This window comes from Gadus macrocephalus, chromosome 18 (assembly GCF_031168955.1).
Source record: "Gadus macrocephalus chromosome 18, ASM3116895v1".
Lineage (NCBI taxonomy): Eukaryota > Metazoa > Chordata > Actinopteri > Gadiformes > Gadidae > Gadus > Gadus macrocephalus.
Genome location: NC_082399.1, coordinates 13164058 through 13180368, shown reverse-complemented (window position 1 = coordinate 13180368; position 16311 = coordinate 13164058). Strand labels below are relative to the sequence as shown.

Genomic DNA, 16311 nt, shown 5'->3' with positions numbered 1-16311 from the left:
ACCGTAAAAGCAAGGAAGAAGACTGAACATGTCAGTTATTTTTGTTTCAACAGCGTTTTTTCAAAGACTTATCTTCACAAGCTTAGTCTACTACCGCTTCCCTGGTACATATGGTTAGGAGAAGACCCATAATGAGTGTTTTGGGTTACACCTTTGTTCATCTTACGATGATCATGAGGATCTAACAAGCCAGCCATCTAATTTGAAATATATTTGGAAATGTGAAGGCTGCGGAACAAGCATGTGAATGTTTGTGATTGGTGATTGGTTTCGCTTATGATTAGCACCATTGGTCAATTAGGTGTGGGGTCATTCCTCCCTAAAACAACTACCTTGCCTTTAAAATTCCTGAGATGTTGGTTATGCGGTGAGACCTCAGATAGTCTGGAAAATATTTGTTATTACTTTGACCCTGCACACTCGCGGCCAAAAACACTAAAACAAATCTGATTCGAAGCAAATTACAGATTAGGCCCTGGATAAGGCCAGCGTTGAAGTGGTGTGAGTTTATAGTAATTAGATAACGATGCAAGAAGACACAATCTTTCAGCTCTACATTTGTCCAATCTTTGTTGAATCAGAGCGGAGCAAACCCAACTTAAAAATTCAGAATATCTCCCCTTTTCCTCAGTGCTGCTGTCTACACAACTTTACACCCCACATCTTTCTACATTATATCAGTGAACTTCAAGTCAGTGTGACCGTCGTAATACATAGCAGTCACAAGATGTAATCCAGGTCAACCGATGAATGCTTTTCTAGGATCCAGAAAGTAAAATAAATGAGGGCTTACAGCAGCAACACAGGTTGTCGTCCTGACTTTGGCTGTACTGAGCCGGATATAAGTAGGTGTTTGGCCTGGGGCCAAGTTGCCCTAATGTTCATGTAGACCTGCCCAGCTCTTTGAGGCTGTACGTATTGTCAATGGATAGATACATACAAGGAGAAAGAAAGTGTTGCACACTCTGGCTCCATTTGCATTTCAATTTAATTTGGATGACATTTCGGCCCTCAGGCTTTCTTAAGGATCAACCTAGAAAAACAAAACGTGGAACCAGAGTTTGTGTCACTTTGTTTCTACTTTAAAGGCTGTTCTTAAGTGATCAGCAAATCCCTTCAACCCTTGGTGTTGTATGTGTTTGCTTACCAGTAATGGATTGGATCCATCACAACAGCTTGTACCTTGAAAGTGGTTCAGCCACATGGAACTAATGTTTCAGTAATACTTATAACCTGTAGGTTTAGGTTAATAATGTTTGATCCGCCCGGTTACTAAGTTAAGGACTGCCTTCTTTTAGCTTTTATATTTGTTTGTGGCTTTGTGGCTTTGTGGCTTCATGGACAGGACAGTGGAGATAGTCAGGAAACCGGTTTTGGGAGAGGGTACGACTTATAGCGTATGGCCGCAGGTTGGAACGTAACCTGCAGGGGCCATTTGGTCGCCATGGAGGCAACATACCTGCGTGGTCAGGCCCCGTGATTTGAAAGGAAACCTAATGCATGATCAACATCAGACATCAACAGCTTGACTGTACATTATCATTAGCAACTAGATATATCTCATAGAATATACAATAGATTCAACCGATATATATATATCTATATATATATAGATACATATATACCAAATATGTTAAAGGTTACGATCATGGGAACCAATAAGTAACAATTCATCTCATTTGATTGGCGGTCGACGGAGAGAGGAATGGAGCTCAGCTGTGTACCTGTCCATGTTTATTAGTGCAGTTGTGTTTACACCCCCAGGGGAGCCACTGTAATTGACAAGTGACCTCTTTTTTCCCACGCATCATGTAAATCCCAGTCACAGACAATCCATTGTTGGCTTCAGTGTCGGTGTCACGCCATCTCATGTCGAGGGATCAGTTAGGCATGGTGGCTATTTCTAGCCTCTACTCTCCATGTAATAGCTGTGACGCATTTTGGATGATTAAATTGATATGGGCTTTCTTACAGTGATCCAATCATACTTGTCTAGTCTAAATGAGTTACGACAAGAAGTTTAAAGGTTCAACCGAGGTGGTTTAACCCAACGCAATCTTCCAGACACCACGATGTACTGCCCCATATTTGGACTGGTTGAAATCATGTTAGGTTTAAGTATATTGTCTCATGCACATTAATGGATCACACTTAATCACGAGTAAAAAACGTGAATTCCATATTTCCTCAGAAGTAAATAAAAGGTCAAAAACTCCTAATAAAGAAAAACAACCATAATTAACAAACAAAAACATGTACACACACTACTAGCTGACCAAAAGGCCAAGTTGAGGGTAAGAACATCAGCGGTTCGAGCACCATCGTGATTATCGTGATCACACATTCTCCATATCGCCCGGCCTGGCTGTGGTTCAACCCCCCTTCTCCCTGGCACCTGCCGAACCCGGCCCACGCCGCTCCTAAACAACCATGCATATTTCACAAGCTCTCGCAAGTCTCCGCCTGAGCCGTGTGAGGGGGGCGAGCGAGCTCCACCCCCACTGGCCGAGGATCGCCCCCGGCTCTTCAACGTGTAGCCCAGGAGCTTGGACACAGGTTTTAAAAATACATTTGAGGGTCTTTGAGAGTAACACCAGGTCCCTGGGAGGGAGCCTCCGAAATGAAGAGCTTTGGTTGTAGTTCCTGTCCCTTTCACAGATACCGTCTGTAGTTTACTTTGGAGCTTGAGGTGTGGGGCCTCCAAGCATTTGATTGGCTCGGAAAATCTAGTTATGGTTTCACCTAATTAAGCTGAAAGCCTGTGTTTACAAGTATTTGTTTCACTCATCATAAAAAGTGGTTGCATCATTCTAAGCTATGGATTCTAAATACTTGTTGTTTTGTGTTAAAGCTGCAAAACAACAATACCAGAAGACTTTCTCTCCTACTTAGGGAAGGCATCTATAATTTGTTATCTAAGGCTAAAGCCCAGAGTAGATTAGCAACCTGGAGTTATTTGAAAAGGAACTTAGTGTGACTATGTTTCTTTCAATGTACTATTATCCCTGAAGCCCCATGTGTGTACAGTTGACTTGAAGTTGAGTTGAATTAATTAACAATTAATTCATGGTACAAATCTATTTCTCTGCGTATAAGTCGTTTACTCATAGTGTTTTGATGCTTTTCAGGTAAAACAATGGTTGAAAATGTAATGTAAAATGTCAATATGCTCTACGTCAAGTAAAAGATGGTATTTTAATTGGCATTTGTTTTTCAGTTTTAAAGACAATAAATCCATAAGATAAGGCTCTGTGCATTTGCTCTGTTGGCATAAAACCACAAAAGAAATAATCAAAGCTGACAGTATTTTTACAAATACTTAAAGGCGTTGTGCAACGGCGGGTTTGTCAGCATCTCCACCTCAGAAGGCCCAACCACCCGTCCGCCACCCTAACGAGCTCCTCCTCCTCTAACGAGCGGCGGCAGCAGGTGATGTTGTAGGATGACTTCTAAAGGGTCCGCTGTGAGCTGGATGCAGTGTTCTCCTGGCATCCTGTAAGCCTGACACCTCCTCCTATCCGGGCCAGGTGTCTTTCTGCTCTGGCACGGCACACCGCCGCGCGCTAACAAAACAACAGACGAGAGAGAGAGAGTGTGTGTAAATGTATCCTCAGATGTCTACCTGTGTGTTGTCTCCCTTCTCTCTCTCCCCGTCTGTCTCCATCTCTCGCCCCCCTCCCCGCGCTACATTGTGTAGGGAGTGGTTGCGTGTTCCTGATCAATAAGTGACTTTGTATTCTCCCGCTTGATTTCAGAGGAGAAGACGCAGCTGGTTCTAAATGTCGACAAGCAGCTCGAAGAAGTCAGAGAGCTGGTACGTCTTTGATCAACCGCTTTCCCCCCCCCCCCCCCCCCCCCCTCCTCTCTTCCCATTTCCTAAATAATGAATTTGAGGGAGGGAGCAGGAGAGAGCGGGAAAACAAACAGCACCTGTATTATCCCGCCACCGACACGATGACACCCCCACGTGCTAAGCAGCCGTCATTCCCCGCCACGCGTGTGATTACTCTGCGATAATCGGCTTTTAAGTGACACCCTCTACGACACATCGCACGCCGACGTGTCTGAGGTGCGCAGACGCGACACGAGACGGAGAAGCGCGAGCTCGCATCGACGGAGACGGAATGGGCGTCTGCGGATGTCTCATGATGTCATTGCCTGATTAGTCTCCCTCCCACGTCACATCAACGCCACCCTTCGCCCGGCGCTACCATGTAGGCCCCCCCCCCCACCCCTCCCACGATCTCGGCTGAGTGGCAGGATGACAGAGATGCCCGGCGTTTTGTACACACTCCGACACCTCGGGAGATTACACTCCGACTTGTCGGAAATCTGTTGTCGGATCTCAGTAGTCTGAATTCGGAGGTAGAGAGTTAGAGGGGGAAGAACAGCAGCTGCGTTTATTGTTCACTGCGGGGGGGCGTGTCTCGTCATCGTCTCTACGTCCGTCTCAACACATTTCCATATTTGTGTTGATCATCCGGCCGGCGTAATTGAATCGTGGGTTTGTGCGTGCGATGCAGACACTTTGAAAATGAAAATGTATAATGAATAGGTATTCAACAACAACGCAAATTTCACGTGTAGATGGAGTGTTCGAAATGAGATATCGGGCTTGATGAATTTGCGATCCATTAGGCAATACCCCTCGTATTCACCTGAGCTCCACTTCCCACCTGCGGTCCTATGCTACTTGTTTTCCATCTCTTTCAACCCCCATCCAAGCCTGCCTTCACTGACCACAACGGTACCTGAAATGCAAAAGTTTTGCAGAAATGTTTTGGTGTAAATAAGTCACACAGTGTTGGACAGTTTCACGTCCACAAACTTAGTGTGTGTGTGTGTTTGTAGATGGAACAGATGGACTTGGAGGTGCGGGAGATCCCGGTCCAGAGTAGACCCATGTTCAACAGCCGGCTGAAGAGCTACAAGCAGGAGCTGGAGAAGCTGGAGAAGGACTTTGTGAGTACTGTTTCGATACGTGACAGCAGAAAACTAACACAGATTTGAGCTTGTCTACCATCAGACTGTAGATATTAATTTAAATATGTATTTGTGAGAATGTTACAGCTGTAGAATAAACTATATATTTTTGTAATAGTTTCCTACCATAACACCTCTGTGATAAAGTAGCATTTAAAACTAAACTGGATTGTCATTGGTTACTCGAAACTAAGCAAGACGGTCATTGGTCAGTGGAAACTAAACCAGATTTCAATAGTACTGCAGCAGGAGAAATGTGTGCAAAATAACCTGATCTAAAATATGACCTATATTGACTACATGTCTAGTCTCTCCCTCGCTCTCTCTCCCGCTCTCTCTGAAGGTCAATACGCGGTGTGTCCACTTCATTTGATTCTGCCTCTTCTCTGATCATGAACATGGAGTCCATTGAGAACGAGCTGTGTTCTGGCTGGGTTGGTGTATTACTACCTGGCCTTGGTTAGTCATTCATAAACCACCATGTTTTTGGTTTTATAGCCACCGCTTATCAAACCTTCATGAAGAGTCCAGTCTTTGTGGCTCAAAGTTAGTTTAGTTATATGTGAGGCTACCAAGTTTGCTTTAGTTACTTCAAACAAACATATGATACTTGAGGAGCTGTGTGCCATCAGTCCGCCTGAGTTTTACTTTCTCGAACCCACAATAATTCAGTGGTTATAGAAATCAATCTTTCCTTGATGTCTATCCCTGCCTACCAGTGAACGTACCATCCCCTGCATGAACATGCAACCAAAACACTTCGCTGTAAGACTCTCAGGCTAAGAGCATCTAATGAACAAACGCTCAATGGTAATGTTGTACTTGTCAGTGGTACTGCAGTCCAATCGCTGTGACGTCGAGGGTTACTTTGAACAAGACGGGGACAGGGACGGGGGGGTTATTTTATTTGAAATGGAGCGGGCACCCGCGTCCGTAGAGCAGTGGTGTTGATGGGCGTCTGCGATCTGTGGGACTGCCGCTGTGTCGCGCTAATTCACATCACACGGGAAGGACGGCCGCCAGGAGCGCTGCCTTTACTCTCCGTGCGCTCCTCATTATCTGCCCATTCATCTTGGAGTTTTTCTTCTCCCCACACTTAACCACTTTCATTATCAGGCAATTAACACCTGCTGAGGCTAATCGCGGCACTAATTTACCTCACTTGCTTGTTTTGTTTTTTGTGGATGTTACAAATAAGAGGAATGTCTTAGAGAGGTCTCCCAGATTGGTGTCGTCTAAACAACATGCTTAGGCTTAACGCATCCCAGTTTTTCCTTTTTTATTGACTTGAACCCCTTTTAGTGTAACGTGCTAAAAAAGAGACTCATTCTTTTTATTGTAAACCGTTTTGATGTTTAATTCAACATAGAGCTTGAATATGCATGTTACATTACAATAACATCGACTCTTCCTTCTTAGAAATGTTAATTCATTTGTATTTTGCAACTGTAATTTTCATCCTAATACTTACTTACCTACTATATATTTATATGCAACTGTCTTTAAAAGTATATGATTCTAATATTTTGAATGACATGCAAACTTCCACTTGTTTTTGCTGAAAATACAGTTGCTTAAATTGTGCAGCAGGTGGCGATATTGCTCCAGGAATATTGCACATCCCGTCATAAAGGACAACAGCAATATGGTTTCTAAAGCATTTCTAACACATTCTCAGCCATGTGTGGACAGACCGTCACTACCGCCATCCAAAACATTGCAGATAAACTGCACCACAAAGCACTGCATCACAAGTGTTACATTCGCTCAAAACCATCTCAAACTATTTTGGAAGCTGACAAAAACTGCAAAACGATTTAAATAAAAAAGAGAAATGGAGTTTATTCAGAGTTTATAGATGTGAGTTAGGCACTGTGTGAAAAATCATTCTGTTTACTCTTGCATTTGTATCGTGGTCCGTGTTCCATATATTTTCTCCTCAATCGAGAACACAAGTGTTACTAACGGTCCTTTGGTAAGGCGTCGGTGAAGGGTATATTTGTTGATTGTACGACCCTATACAACGTCATTTTATTTAAATTGTGATATTTTCTTTTTTATCTTGGAGGTACAGCCAAGTTTTCATCATAGATTTCAGCATATGAATAAGCATGTGCGTGTCACATTGTGGACCATAAAGTTCATATTCGCTACCAAAAAACACCCTCCTTTTGAAACGAGGAGGTATACAGCCGCTAGTGAGGGTCTCCCATGACGCACACAGTAAAACTGAATCCACAATCTCATAACAATTTATACATTTTATGAGTTTAGTCAACGGCGAGTACTCCCGTCAGAAATGCAACCCACACTCAACAGCGTCCATGCTGATGGATTTATTTAAATGTTCCCACTGGTGAAGCTGCTCACTGTATCCATGTTAAAAAATCATCCGACTAGGTATCATCAAACCATCTCCTCTTATTTACCAATAGACACAGAGGTGACGAGGGGGAGGGCTACATAAGCAAGCTCTTTCGCTCTTCTAATAGGCGTCTTATGCTGCGTTACCCAGAGTCGCGGTCAAGCAGAGTATCTGGCCTGCAATCTGCAGCAATAAAAGGCTTTTGGGACGGAAAGCTGCTCAGCCTATCCAGAGGTAACAACTGCTCCTCCAAAAGCTGTCACCGAGCCCACCGGCCTTGAGATATGGAATGTCTCACTCACCTGTAATGCTGAGGGGAAGACGAGAGGGTTTTTATGTATTCATTTATATATTAAGTATTACTCAAAATATGTCTGTCTCAAAAGTGGTCACTGCTGACCTACGGGGGATCAGGCAGCAAATCGGTCTCTGCCTGGGCAGATATTGATTGGCTCCCGTTCTCAATAAGCAGGCCCGCACTCTGAAGTGGAGCGCGGTAAGGAGCGGGATTGATTGGAATGAATGAATGCAGATGAGCCGAAAACCCACTGTCGTTTGGGCTCCGCCAAAGAGACGCGGGGCGGGAGGCTAGCGGGGCTTTCACTTGCTCTCGTCTTCCTCTCCCCTCTCCGGTATAAATTGACTTGTAGTGGAGTTGGGGGGGGGGGGGGGGGGGGGGGGGGGGGTGACCGCCGCGCATATCCGGGCGCTTCCTGTACGAGGCGAGGCCGCCGGGGTCAGCGGCGAACGTCTGCCTCTTTCTCTTCTGCATCCAAACCCAGAAGCAATCGCTTCAGTGTGAAGCTCAAGGTCAGCCCTGATGGTCTCGTCTCTGCCGGCGCTTTCTTTTTTATTTTGAAAAAGGAAACATTACGTTGGGGTGAGGGGGGGGGGGGGGGGGAGGTTGAGTTTGAGGGGCTGTCAGCCACGGAGGTCGCTCTCTCTTTTGTGAAGCATCCCTTTCCGCCGCGCGAAGAGGGTCGCGGGGTACGGTTTTGTTGGGATAAAGGATGCTAACATCTTGATACGTATTAGAATATCACCCCTTGCCAAACTTGGTTTGGCAAGGGGTGATACGATTCACGACGATTCACGTGCGCCGCCGCCGACTGCCCGAACTTTCGTAATGAGGGACCCGTAAAATAAACAACATCAGTCGATTCTTTTGCATCTCATTCAGTAAAGTCGTTCTTTTAAGGTTTTTATTTAAAAAACAGAAAAATGAACTTTTTAATATAATACTTTCGAAAGTTGAATATGGTATTTAAAACGCTGATTGATTACGTGGAGATGGGAGTTTTTGAGGAGACACGGTAATACCCCCGTGTTGGGTCTTTATGTTTGCTCTGTTTATATCTCTTATGTTTGAACACAAGCAGGTTTAAATCCATTTTGGAGGTTGACGCTGTTTTGCCCTCACATCCTTCGGCATAATGATTGACACGATGGGCATGACATGACACTCACATTTTGGTGTTCGTCACGTTAAGTCGTCTTAGGTTGCCTCGCCTTGGCTGTTCTCGCTTCCTTAGAACATTGTGCCTTGCTAAAGCTGCCTCGGAGTTTAGATTAAGATTACCTCTTTCTTGTTGTTTTTTTGACGACCCTTGAATGACACTTTGTCCAATCACATGGCAGCGTTTGCCACCAGTCTCCAAGGACTGATGAGATTTTCTTCCACTTTATTTCCTCAGCTCCCCCTTTTCTTTTTTCTCTGCTCGTCTTTCGCCCAGCACAGATTAAAGATGTGAACACATCTTTCCCTTGGGTTTAGGAATCCTGTCTTTCATACCAGCTCTTTGTGGTTAATTTGAGAAGGCGCTACCTTGTCCTGCATAACTGATATGCATATGGTGAAGAGTCGCTGATCACATTGCTGAAGTTTTTGATTGATTGTGTCATTGCTTCCATTTTGGATCTTAGCTTGGGGCGAAGCAGGGTTGACGCCTGAACTTGTCAGGTTTCAAACCTAACTGCTCAGCTATTTGTGTAGTATAAAACTTTATTGTCCATCAACGCTGTCCAAGAAAAGGTGTGTTTGACCTACATTATAACAAACAAACACAACAACCACAGAGGAAAGTGTGATCGGAAAGTGGTACCTGTTACAACCGATCCCTTTGTCCGTCGCCCCGCTAGAATCAGCCTCCTCCGTTTCAAAGGCGTCTTAACTCGGTGGCTCAATGGAGTGGCTACAGTGCTAATGCCCAATGAGTCGGCGGAGGTGATTTTGCAAGGCCGGCCTCCTTGAAGAGCGGCGCCGGCCCGGGAGAGGGAGGAGAGAGGGGGCTGGCGCCCTGGAATCACACGGCCCATTATCAGGAAGCAGCAGACAACGGCCACATCACTGTCTGTCGGCCCGCGTTAGCACCTGTCTGCGCTGACGGCCTTGACGGCCGCCCCGAGCGCTGGGTTTGTGTGGCAGTGTGCAAATTCGGCCCTTATCTGCCACCGCAATCGTTTCCTCACGTACTTATCTCTCCTCTACTCCCCCTTCCTCCTCAACGTGCCCCCCCCCCTACCCCTCCAAGGCCTACGTGTGTGTGTGTGTGCTCGCGCACACACACACACACACACACACACACACACACACACACACACACACACACACACACACACACACACACACACACACACACACACACACACACACACACACACACACACACACACACACACACACACACACACGAGTGAATACAAACACACACATGAGTGCACACACATGCGCTGGGTGACAGCGATCAGTATGGTTTTCAGACGTCTGGCTGGCAGCGTGGAGAAGGGCCTCCCAGGGACCCGAGCCTTGTCCCCGGGGCCCGAGTGATTGAGTGACTGCAGTGAGCCCGGGCCCGGGCGTAATAAGGTACAGATATGAAGACATGGAGACGGGATGGGAGGATAACTAACCCCCCCCCCCCCCCCCCCCCCCCCTTCTCCTCCTTAGCTCTGCTTTACACCTCCTTCTCCCCACCCCTCCTTTACACCTCCTTCTCCTCACCCCTCCTTCTCCCCCTCATTTAAACCCCCTCTTCCTCCTCCCTGCTCCTCTTTTACACCTCCTTCTCCTCACCCCTCCTTCTCCCCCTCCTCCCCCTCATTTAAACCCCCTCTTCCTCCTCCCTGCTCCTCTTTTACACCTCCTTCTCCTCTCCCCCTCCTTTGCGACTCCTCCTCCTTTACTCCTCCTTCTCCACCCCTCTTCCTTCCCTTTACCAGTCCTCATCTCCTGTCCTCACCACCTCCTTCTTCTCACCACCTCCTTCTTCTCACCCCTTCTTCTTCTCACCCCTTCTTCTTCTCACCACCTCCTTCTTCTCACCCCTTCTTCTTCTCACCCCTCCTTATCCGGACCCCTCCTCTTTACAGCCTCCTTTACAACTCCTCCTCCTCCTCCTCACCCCTCCTTAACACCTCCTTTGTCCTCCTCCTTTTCCTCCCACATCCCCTCATTCATCGGCTCTTCATCTCCTGCTCCTCACCCCTCCTCTACCTTCTCCTCCTCTTCCTCACCCCTCCACACCTCCTCTCTGAGCTCCTTCCTCCCTCCATCATCCCCGTGAATCCGCTGCTCCCCCATCTCCCTCGACCTCCTCTCCCTCACCCCTTCTCCTCCTAACCCCTCCTTTTCCTCCCCCCACCTTATCCCCTTCATTCCACTGCCACCCCCTCCCCGACATCGTCCTCCCCCTCTACTCTTCTACGCCCCCCCCCCCCCCCCCCCCCATCCCGTCTTGTGTAAACTCGAAGTGACAGGTGACACCCAGTCTCTAGTGATGCGCTGACAAGCAGCAACCAGAATAGGTGACACTGTTTTCTGTCTCCCTTTCACCCCCTTCCTTTTTAACCCAGACTGGTTTAAGTATGGCGGCAGAGTTCATAAAGTATTTATGAAATATATTATGAATCATGCTGTAGTAGGCCTGTGGTGTGTGTGTTTGTGTGTGTGTGTGTGTGTGTGTGTGTGTGTGTGTGCACGCACATGTGTGTTTTGTTTCTGGTGTCTGTTTTGGTGGGGGGCTTTTTACTTTTGAACAAACAAACCAGTGAGTGGGAGAGGGGAAGGACTGTTGATACGGGGCCTTGATTTAGTTTGGTGTGTATTTCAAACCACTGATAACGACACACACACACACACACACACACACACACACACACACACACACACACACACACACACACACACACACACACACACACACACACACACACACACACACAGTGTGTATCAAACTTTGGCCCGTAAGTGTTTCTAATGAGCACGCGCACCATTAAGAAACAGAAGCCGCCTGCTGTAGTCCAACAATTACACTCTTTCCTTGTGTGTTATGAAGCCTGTGGAGGAATCAGGGAGGCTTTGGCCTTGATCAGAACAACTATCGTAGAGGAGGAATTAGAGCGGGGCTCCGGAGCACCCAGAGGCTGGCGGCCATTACAGCTTCATGCCGTCTCCCGCGGAGACTCTAAACACTTTGGTGGGGCTTCCCCGAGCCCTTGTTTGTTGTGCGTTGCTGTTGTGAGCTTTTTGAAACGGAACCGGTCTTTGAGCCGCGTTTCTCTTTTGTGTATCTACTGTTCCTCCTGGTTATTCGATGAACACACAATATTTGAACCAAAAATAAAAAGGGTTGGTTGTTTTAAATGTTTCTGTGATTCGATTAAATGCTTTTTGTGTGTGCCCGTCAATTTGTGTTTTTTCCAGGAAACAAATACTTTTTTCTATGATATATATTGACTTTATTTCGATTTTGAACATCATCGTTTAACTGTCAACTCAGACGGATTGAACAGCAGTAAACTCCTTGAGGCAACCTGCAAGTGGGCACTCAGTTTTACCCTGCTTTCACGCCTTCAACTCACACACACCTTGAGACACTTTAACCACTAAAAGCCCTTTTTTTTTTTTACTCTTCCACTCATCGTTGTTGCGCCAAATGAATCCCTCTCGCCTTGATTCCCAGCGTTCTCTAAACTGCTTGTCTAGCAAGAATGTGTCTAACTCCGGGGGAAACCAGCGGGCGAGAGCAATGATGGGGTGGGGGGGGGGCCCGTGTTGGACTGGGGCGCCGGGCGGTGGCCCACCTGACCTCATCAGCATTTGAATGTGTCCCGGCGAGCGAAATGAGAAAGTATACATAAATATATAGCCCCTAATGATCTGGCTAAGCCGCTATGCGTGCTGTCGCATTGTCATGCTAATGCCGGCGCCATTCAGCGCAGACAATGGTCACGCCACCACCGAAGACGGCGGTCGCTCCTTAAGACGCGTGCACGTACGTGCGCTGGTGCACGTGCACACGCAGCCGCTCGCGCGCTGGACGGGCTCAGCCAGCGCCGCATGCTGCCCTGTTGGATTCTTTGTGTTTCTCCCTTCCCTGTGTTTCTTATATTTTTATATATTTTATACATTTTTAGATAACGCTCCCCAAGAATAGACATCAAACGAAAGTGAATCAGAAACTGGAGGTCAGGTGTTGGTGTCTCTCTGCAGCGGGGAAGGGGTTAAAGCCGGAGCCAGCTCTCCTTTTTATAGACGGAAAGAAAGGCAGCGGGATGGAAGGAGGGAGAGTCGCGGGGAGGGGAGGCGCTGTTCTCCGTGGGGGAGGTCACTGAACCATATGTAGGTAGCCAGGGGCTAATGGGCCAGTTGGTCCCTGCTGCTTGCCAGGTATACCACCATGCCTGTCTCCCCCACCTCCTCCTCCTCCTCCTCCTCCCCCCTGCCCTCCCCGCTCCTCTAAACTCCCTCCTCCACTTCCTTCTAATCTCACCTCCTTCTCAGGCTCTGACCCCGGGAGGTCCGCTCTGTTCCCTACTGCATGCCAGACGCCAGCTCCCTCCATCTGCCTCCGTCCCTCCCCTTCCTCCCCTCCCCTTTCTCTCATCCTTTCTCCTTCTATCTGCCTCTATCTCTCCCATCCTCCCCCCATGTCTCTCCCTTCCTTCTCCTCTTTCTCCATCCCTCTCTCTGTCCTCCTTCGCCTCCCTCTGTTTTTCCCGCTTTCTTTCTCTCTCAACTTTCTCCTTCTCGATCGCTCGCTCTTCAGCTCTCGCACACTTTGTTTCTCCTCCTCTTGCCCTCTCTATTCTCCCCTTCCCTCTCTCTATACTGCTCTTCGCTCTCCCCCCATCGCTACTGTTCTCCCCTTTCTATCGAGCCTCTGTCCCCAGATTTTTTATTTCACTCTCCCCCTCAGCCTGTTTGTAAAGCTATCTCCCTCACTTTTTCTATCTCCCCTCCCTCCCTCTCTACCGCTCTCCCTCTCTCTCCCTCTCTCTCTGTCTACCTCTATGTCTCTTGACCATGGCTGACGGCCTCCCAGATGACTATGCTCTATTGATTTGAGTTTTTCCATAGGCTCCTGTTTTACACCACAAACAACCTCTCTCTCTCTTACTCTCTCACTTTATCTCTCTCTCTCTCTCTCTCTCTCTCTCTCTCTCTCTCTCTCTCTCTCTCTCTAACTCTAACTCGGTATATCTTTCTTCTATTCTTTGCCACCGTCAACCCCATCTGAGGGAGAAAGAGGAAGGGAGATCACGACGCAGGAGGTCTTTGATTTCTCATAACATGCGTCTTTATATTTCCATGGACCCGTTACACCTTAAATAACCCACCACTTTAATAGGGCCCCTTACACCTTAAACAATCCACCTCTAAGACCTCCACTTCCCAGCCTTCAGGAGATCCTAAACGGATGTAGCCTGGCGGCTATGCTAGTTGCTTACCACTAGTCTCACTTACTGATCTGAGCTCTGCTGCTCTTAGCTTGTTGGCTAGGCTAGTTGCTAAGCGCTAATCTCGACGACTGATCTTAGCTCTGCTTCCCTCTAGTTTGTCTTATACACTAGTCGCTAACCCACTAGTGTTACTGACGGACCTTAGCCCTGCTGCCCTCTAGCTCGTCGGCTACGCTAGTTGCTAATCGCGAGGGAAGTAGCAGCTGAGGTATCACAGTCAGGAGCACCAAAGGGCTCCGTCAGCTTCAACCGAGCGTTTGATTCCCAGATGAACGGCAGGTATTTTATCCTCGCTGGGGCCCTGTGCGATATTTTATTCAAACGCGGAGGATCATACAGGGATATTACTCCTAATGGAGAGGATCAGATGCCATACATTATTCAGACAGCAATGAACACACACTATATACTAGTCAAAAGGATCGTAACCGGGACAACAATTAACCGTGTTATAGTAAAACGGGAATGATTTTGAGTGTGATTCAATGTGCTGGAGTGCAAATTATTTAGGATGTTGTATTCCTGGTGATTTGAGATACTAGATTCATAATGGTTGGAGATCTTGTACTTCCGAAGATTTGAGAGGTTGGCTTTCTAATGATTTCGGATACATTTCTGGGAGGGTTGAATTCATATGATTTTTGATTTCTAATGAATCGGGCTGACGTCAACCATATTCTCTGGGATCTCGAGCCGAGGGCACGGGTATTCCGAGCGATTGAGCGGTTCGAGATTTCGCATAATTTGACACATTCGATTTCTAACAATGTCTAGAAGTTTCCACTGTTATTTAGGGAAATGTCATCCAGGATTAGGATGAGGGCGGAGCCTCCTCGCGGGTGAGGAATCTTAAACAGCTATCTCCCGGGCCGCCGCGCCGCCTTTCAAGCCGCTGACACGCAGCGTTTTTGAAGCTGTTGCACGCAGACGACATCATCTCTACGCCCTTACACCTGTTTAGACGTGGCGGTGGCGCTGGTAGAGGTGGCGGTGGCGCTTTCGTTTTATCCCCACGACAACATTGATCATTCACTTTTTTTGGTGTGCGTGTGTGTGTGTGTGTGTGTGTGTGTGTGTGTGTGTTTTTTTTCGGGACACAAAAGCGAGACTTTGCGACACTCCTTCAGTTTATTCCTTGTTTTGTTTTCTTTATTTTTGTTGCTCGTGGAAGTGGTGGCGCTCGCCGGCGCCTCGGAAAGAGCGCCGGAGTCGCTGGCTAATGAGAGGCACCACGCTGGCTTCCACAACGCCAGGATCACACCACTGCCACTTTGAGAAACACACACACACACACACACACACATACGCACACGCACGTACACATATGCACACGCACGCACGTACACACACACATACACACGGCACAAACTCTTGGGTGTGTGCGTGCTTATCGGATGATGTCACAAATTGCTGAATCTAAAAAAATGGGAGGTCATTAAATAACCTCTGCGCAGTTCAAGACAAAGGAAGGGGACCATTGTGTGTATTAGTGTGTCTGCATGGTTCTTTCCTTTGTGGTGTGTGTGTGTGTGTGTGTGTGTGTGTGTGTGTGTGTGTGTGTGTGTGTGTGTGTGTGTGTGTGTGTGTGTGTGTGTGTGTGTGTGTGTGTGTGTGTGTGTGTGTGTGTTTAAACCCCTGCCAAGCTAAGATGCATTATTTAAGAAGCTGTTGTGATACTAGTTTCTGCTTAAAGGTCTTTCCTTCCTTTTAACACACCAACCCACCTCTGCCCTTGCTTCTGGGAGAAGGAGAGAGAGAGGGGGAGGAGGAGGGAGAGGAGGGAGGTGGGAGTCACCTGGGACGATATCCTCCAGTCGGAGCAAGAAAGAGGAGGAAAAGAAAGACAGGGCGGAAGAGAGAGAGAAAGAGGTTGAGCTCCCCTTTAGCTCCCCTCTGATCAGCTCAGCTCCTTCTCTGCTAGTAGTCGCTGCTGTTTACCTCAGGACGTCCAGCACAAACCATATGACGGAGGGTGTTGAGCAGGGAGTTAGCATGTGAAATTAATATTTTATTAATCTAAGAGTAAAATATTCAGTGTTCTTTTTAATTGTTGCTCTTAATTGTTCTCAGACAGCCAGTGTCTGATGCTGACTGTAAGTGTGGAAGGGTAGTGTCCGTACAATCTAATTGTGGTTTCTTATTCGTATAACATCCTGGAATTGTTGTATAATTTTAGTTTAGTATGATGCTAGTTTAATATCATGGGATTATGGGAGCATTAT

The 16311-nt window shown here is 47.2% G+C and overlaps 1 protein-coding gene across 2 annotated transcripts in view; it reads left to right on the top strand.

The window, feature by feature from the left end:
* Positions 1–16311, top strand: part of vti1a (vesicle transport through interaction with t-SNAREs 1A) — a 36575-nt gene that overhangs the window by 2110 nt on the left and 18154 nt on the right. For both annotated transcript variants that reach the window (XM_060035969.1, XM_060035970.1), the window contains exons 2-3: positions 3756–3814; positions 4852–4962. In XM_060035969.1, coding sequence (XP_059891952.1) covers positions 3756–3814; positions 4852–4962 — 170 coding nt within the window. The remainder of the gene's footprint in view (positions 1–3755; positions 3815–4851; positions 4963–16311) is intronic.